Genomic DNA, 6,825 nt, shown 5'->3' with positions numbered 1-6,825 from the left:
AGCTGTAGAAGAGGAGAGGATAACATCGCATCTCATCACATCAGAAACAGCTTGAGGAATCAGGACTGTCCAAGTAAACTTGACCGACCAGTCTTGACCCATCTGCTTCATATAAAGACAGCATACAGTTGGGAAAGTCTTCTTCGCGTGTGAAAAATGGATAAGCACAACGGTAAGTGGAATGATTAGCTATGTTAAGTTTATCGCTCATAGTCAGTTTGCATGGTGTCGTGTCAGAGGAGATGTTCGTATACACAGAAAGTCTGGTATAAACAACGGTAAACCTTTGCGCTGTTTTCCAATCCTCAATATATATTGGGAGAACGGATCGTGGGAAACTGCGGGATCTCTCTCCAGAGGGATGCAACACGAGGAAGTTCAGTTTCCAGGGATAGTTCGCTTTTCAGTGCGCGCGTTCACTGATTTCTTCATCTCTGTGCGTTTCGCATTCCTCCTCAGTATTAGAATACTAGTTCTCAATGAATAAATAAACAAGCATTTATTAAAGACGCTCAAGAGATTCTGTCCACTATAGTAACAATTGTTCTTCCAGAATTCTTTGGATTCCTTTGGTTTAAGCGGTTTGTTTTACGCATAGGAATGTAGAGCCCTAATATTTTATGACTGAACTTGAGATAAGAGTGGGGAGGAACAGCAGCTTTTGTGCAAACTGATGTTTCTTTCTGGAAAAGTTTCTGAAAGAATATCAGTTCAGCAATCGTAGCTTGAGCATGTCTATGTTAACAACAGAAACAACAATAACAATGACAATAGCAATAGGAATAATCTGGCACTACTGATCATTTATAACATAGTAGCTATTAAATTGATATGTCAAATTTATTAATAGACCACAGTTCTGTCACTGTAGATAAAGAAGTGTTTGAACAATAAAACCTCAGTACCACAACAGACAGAGGTTTTCACATTATAATTCTACTTCCTGTGCTGTGAAGACTTCTATTAGTGAACTAGACTATTTGGTCAGGTTTTGGTTTAACTCAAAACTCTATTATATCACCAGTTCTTGGTATTGCTTAGGGGCTTACTGTTTTTTGACTGAATATATCACTTCAACTTAACCCTAACCCTAACATCAGTTTAAATTGGTTCAGTCTCACTCTTTGATACGTCAGTATTCACCATAATTATAAATTCTTCTATGTCTAGCTGAAGTTACATCATAAGTGTGCTGGAATGCTTATTTTACAGTTTTATTTTTCTTTATAAAATGAAAGTTAAATCTGTGTATGCACTAAAGTCATCTGCTGCTTTAAACACTCAAGCTCCATGAAGTTATGTGATTGGCTGTCAGTGTTTATATTGTTCATCAGCTGGAGGAAAAAACATTTTCTGAAAGTGATTCCAATGATATTGTTCCTTTCTGTCATTGTCTTTATACAGTAACTGCGGAGTGAACTTCCACATTCTTGTAGAATTAAAGCCCATTAACACCAAAAACAATAATTGTAGAGATATCTGTAATGATAATCATACTAACATCCACACCAACAGACTATAATTTTCTGTTCATTATTTGTTTCCTGCTGCTTTAAATCATCATGCACTTTAATGTCACAAGGACTCTGATTGGATATTTTTATAGTTCATTAGCGGGAAATCAGCTGGAGAGTAATTCCTACAATATTGTTCCTCTGTTTTGTTATTGTTATACTGTAGTTGTGTTGTGGACTTCCCTATAGGGGAAAATAAAACATAATTAAAGCATAATTATTGTTTATATATGAAGGGTTATTATGCTTAAATTACGGGTTTGGCTTTGGTGTGAACAGGCCCTAACACTATATTCTAATTATTCGGAAACTAAGTGATGGTTTTGGTCAAGGAACAGATCCGAAATTATTATTATTATTTACTGAAAATGTCCCCTTCTGCTGTGGCTTCCAAATATCAATATTGCAATATAAGTACGAGCATATTAAGTTTTGGCAATTCTTGACAGCAACGGATTCATTTGCATTGTTTGGGAAAAATGGATTGTGGGAGGAGCGAAATGGCATTCTGAGGAGTACTGCATCATTCTCCAATGATAAAACACTGACATATTTTCCAATGTCATATGATGCTTTGTTTGTGTGTAGCATAACATAGTAGAAACAAGTTCTGTAATGCAATTTACTGTACATGATGAGAATGCCTCACAGATGACATGAACATGCATGTCTTGAGTTCAGGATATAGCTATGGGTTGTGGTTTTGGATAATACAGTGCTTTGAACCTCAGTATTCACCATTAGTATAGCAAATCTGTTGATTCTGGCGTATTTGGTGTCCCTTTTACATTAAAATGCTTATGTGTGGATATTTGAGCCTGTGTACCTGAACTAAGAGGCTTAGTTCAAACTCTTGTTCCCTGTGTATTGATGTGATGCAATAGCAAGTCTTGTTAAAGATAAAAGATGAAATCGTCTAGAATTTCAGTAATGAGATGAAAAAGTAATCTAAATCTGATAGGTACCTGAATAGATTTTTTAAACCCCAGCTATTTTTTTCCCCCTTCGGTTTCCTCCTTCCCCGCCTTGATTTCTCTCTTCAAAGTGAGCCTGTGGAACCAGATCTCACCCTTGAGATCCGGCATGATACCAGCATGTTTCCGGACCCACCCACGGGCTCCGCTGCCTGGGCAAGCGCTCTGAACGTGTCAGCGTTCCAGAATGTTTCTGGAGACTCAGAGACGTCTTGTGCATCTTAATAAAGACAGCCTGCGTACTGGAAGCAGCTCCAAAGGCGTCCCAGAACGAGAGATCAGCACTTTTTCAAAATGGGTCCTTGAGTTCATGCCTTCATTACGCTCACTTCTGAAGAGAGTCAACAGGGAAGCAGCACGCTTATAAGTAAACGGATGGAGCACAGTGGAGCTGAAATACAGAGAAAAAGAGCCAGGACTTCCCAGGATCGGTCTGGAATAGAGTTGCATTCCAGAAGGATAAATCTCATTTATTTTCTCGATAGAGAAATTTATTTTAATAAAAGTAATGCTGTCAGGACAGAGCTACAGTGAGTTCTGAGGTTTTTAAGCTATGATATGTGCTTCTGTACAGCACGGTTCTTCGGATCCTTCTCTTTAGAGTTGTTGCTGTTACCAGGCGAAAGAACAGGCAACATGACAAAAGACTGTTCGCTCCCATGAAGCTGTGAAAATGATGTTATGGAGTCAGTCTCAGTCATTCAGGCAGCCAGTCATTCATATAGATAGATAGATAGATATAAAGCTTTTGTAACTTATACATTTCTTTACTGTCACTTTTGATGAATTTCATACATCCTTGCTGAATAAAAGTAACTTTTGAATGGTAATTTTTATTTTTATTTTTTTAACGGTAGTGAAATGTTACAAAACCTACCAGCAAAAAATGCTGGTTTTTTTAGTGATATGATCTCTGAAGAACCATGAGACTAGAGTAATGGCTTCTGAAAATTAATTTTTGCCAAGACAGGAATAATTAGCATTTTAAATACATTAAAGTAGAAAACAGTTTTTTTTTTTATTGTAATAACAATTGTGAGCATGCCACTGTTTTTACTGTTTTTCAAATAAATTGCAGTCTTGGTGAAGCAAATAAAAAAAAAAAAAAAAAAAAACATAAAAAAAAAAATATATATATATATATATATATATATATATATATATATATATATATATATATATATATATATATATATATATATATATATATATATATATATATATATATATATTGTATATATTTATTTATTTATTATTTGCATTGAATCTATGTTGTGATTTGTTTTGGAGTTGGTTGGTTTGGTTCAAAGTTTAGAAGTCTTTATTGAGGAATTTTTGTAAATCCCTGTGGAGTAATGAATGGGAAAAAATACTTCCGGAACAAAGACTGCTGAAAAATTGGGCAGTCTCTGTTGCACTTTTTTACACAGACTCACAGAGAACAGATTAAATGAACACTGCAAGTTTCCCCTGAATGGAACTGCTCTGACGCACAAGTTGGCCGTGTTCAAAGTGTGACTTGCACAACGATGCTATCAAAATATCTGTTTAAGGGCGGTTAATTCAGACGTGGAGTTTGTGATTTCAAAATGGCTTTATAATGTCATGCTTATCTCTTAGCAGGACTGTCAGTTGCGATTGATTCACAGTTAAGATTGCAGTCTGGCGTGCTGTCGTCAAGTCTGAGCCGGCTAAATAATGCAGTTGAGCTGGTGCTGTTTCAGTTCCTCTTTTGCTCAAAGCTTTGCTTTTGAGACATCAGATGAAGTCAAAGCTAAGACACATTTGATGGTATTACTTTGTTTAGCCCCTGACATCCTGTTATGACTATGGCAGTGCAACATCTTGAAATTGAGCGAATGTACGTTCAGCCAGCACAATATATAACAGAATAACTGTTCTGAAGCAGTATTCTTGAGAAGTCAATCATATCGAGACTACTGCTGTGGGCTGAGCTGTGTGCTTGAAGTCTTATCTGTGTATAATTTCAACTGGATGTCCATTTTCCAAGTTAATGTCGCTTTGTTTCTGTATCGTCATTCAAATATTCCCCTCTCGTGACAAGAAAGTGGTTTGAATTTTGGTCCCCTAGATTTGACCCATGTTAATGTCCTTTCAGTGACCAGGAGAAAATAGAAATTAAACGGTGTGGACTGAGCCCCTTCAATCAGGCTTGTCATCACTCATTTATCAATTATTGAAATGATGAGGTCAGAGGCAGCATTTGCAGAGTGAAACAGAGGTGAGCCAATCAGCAGCTGGGCGAGTTACGCTAACATGTGCGGACAGTGGAAAAACACGTCACCTGTTTTGCAATACATTTAAGGCCATCGAGAGGACATGCATACCTGCTACAAATAATCACTGCTTATTAAAGTGAAATTAACATTACTGCAATGTTTATGTAACCTATGCATGATTGAGGTTAATGTTTGATTTTTTGTCCGGGCTTCCGTTTGCATTGTTGCCAGCATTGTTCTTAAGTGCTTGACAGGATGATAAACAAACTGAGTTTGGGAACATGTCCATTAAAAATGAGTTTTGTAGCTTCTAGTCAATGTCTCTGAGGTCATATTGACCAACGTTCAAAAGCAAAGAAGTCTCTTATGCGCACTAAAACTGCCTCTATTTAATCAAGGATACAATAAAAACAGTAATATTGTGAAATATCATTACAGTTTAAGATGAGGGTTTGTTGAATATAATTTATTAATGTGATGACAAAGCTGAATTTTAGCAGCAATTAGTGTCACATGAGAAATTATTCTGATATGCTGATTTGGTGATCAGTTTCTTATTATTATCAATGTTGAAAACAGTTGTGCTGCTTATATTTTTGTAGAAACCATGATACATTTGGCTAATAAAAATACAAATAAAACTCAAGCCCTGTCTCAGTCCGTCCCACCATAATATCTTGTTTTAATTGGAAACATTTCAACTCTGGAAGGAAAACTGTGTTTGTAAAATCATTTCATGGGGATTTTTAAAGTGGCTTATTCCAGATGAAATTGCACCTAAAGCGATGGGTTATCACTGGATTTGTTAACTTTAAAACTTCATGCATGTAAATGAAGTCAATCTTTGACATTTTACAAAACATTTGCCTTACAGGCTTTTTTTTCTTCATAAAATCAGTGTTCCTGTGTAAATATTAAAGAAACGTAAGCATTCAAACTGAGGTAAAGAAGCTGCATAAGAAATACTCTATAGCACAACAAATTCTCAGTTTATGTATTTATATTTTACTTATTTTTGTAAGGGGGTGTGAGTAATAGTTCCTGCGGCTCACTGTGGAGAGGGACTTTTTCACACAGATGAACTCAGTCCCATTTAAAATGAAATAATGATGCATGAGAAACCATCACTGGCCCTCCAAAACAGTTATTCATTATTATCATCTGTGCAGCAAATGTCAGTCAAAGAGAAAATATTTGACTAGGGACACCGCTAACTAATGCATGCCTGTGTTGAAGAGGAACAACTACAAAACTCATGTGCAGCACAGCAGAAATATGTGTGAGAAAGCTGTAGACTAGGGTTTAAATCACTCTCTTTTGTGTCTATAGACAGTTAGAAAAGAGAAATGGGAGAGACTGAAAATCCTAGTCTAAGTCAACATGAAATCCTATTTTTTTGCTTGCTTAATGTGCATTTCTGCTCCTATTGTGCATGATTCATCCATGCGCATTCTTTTCCCAAGATCTTTGACATCTTTTATTAGAATGTACAACTTCCTGTTTCGGGTTGATATAACGATTCCTTTACTTTGCACTACCCTTACCTTCATACTTTTCAGTCCCTCTCCTACAGCAACCTGACATCATTTCAGTATAATACTTTTCAAGGTCCAATCAATTTTTACTTGGATATACACATTGTTTACATGTAGACAAGACATATTTTTGCTTAACTGCTACTGAATTATGTCCACTGTTCTCTAAAATCGCAGAAAAGCCAATGACTTTATCACTGTCCAGTAGAGGAACACACATAAAGTGTGTTATTTGAGTATTTTTCAATATCAAAATATTGAAATATCTTTTATTTGTATTTATTTGTTATGAATTAGGCCTAAATTTATTTATTTTTCTTCAGGTGACATTTTAAGTTCAGTTTAGATTTAGCATTTGTTTTGTGCTTTTGACATTTTTATCAGATTTTATTTCATTAAGTTACCAAATCAGCATTTTATTTTATTTTATTTTATTTTATTTTATTTTAATTAAGCAATTCTAATATAAGTTAATTTAATTTCAATAAAGCTATTTTTTTATTTAATTTATTTTTTAATTTTTTATTATTTCAGCTTAATTAAGTTTTAATTTGATTTAACA

General features: G+C 35.2%; 1 protein-coding gene across 2 annotated transcripts in view; it reads left to right on the top strand.

Moving 5' to 3' along the window:
• The window catches only part of LOC113074307 (actin filament-associated protein 1-like 2), a 32,887-nt gene continuing 26,062 nt past the window's right edge, over positions 1-6,825 (top strand). For both annotated transcript variants that reach the window (XM_026247080.1, XM_026247079.1), the window contains exon 1: positions 1-172. In XM_026247080.1, the coding sequence (XP_026102865.1) occupies positions 157-172 (16 nt within the window). In that variant the 5' untranslated portion in view covers positions 1-156. The remainder of the gene's footprint in view (positions 173-6,825) is intronic.

Source organism: Carassius auratus, unplaced genomic scaffold (assembly GCF_003368295.1).
Source record: "Carassius auratus strain Wakin unplaced genomic scaffold, ASM336829v1 scaf_tig00014308, whole genome shotgun sequence".
NCBI classification, from domain to species: Eukaryota; Metazoa; Chordata; class Actinopteri; order Cypriniformes; family Cyprinidae; genus Carassius; species Carassius auratus.
Note: the sequence above shows the minus strand (reverse complement) of the source record. Positions and strands in the feature narration are given on the sequence as shown.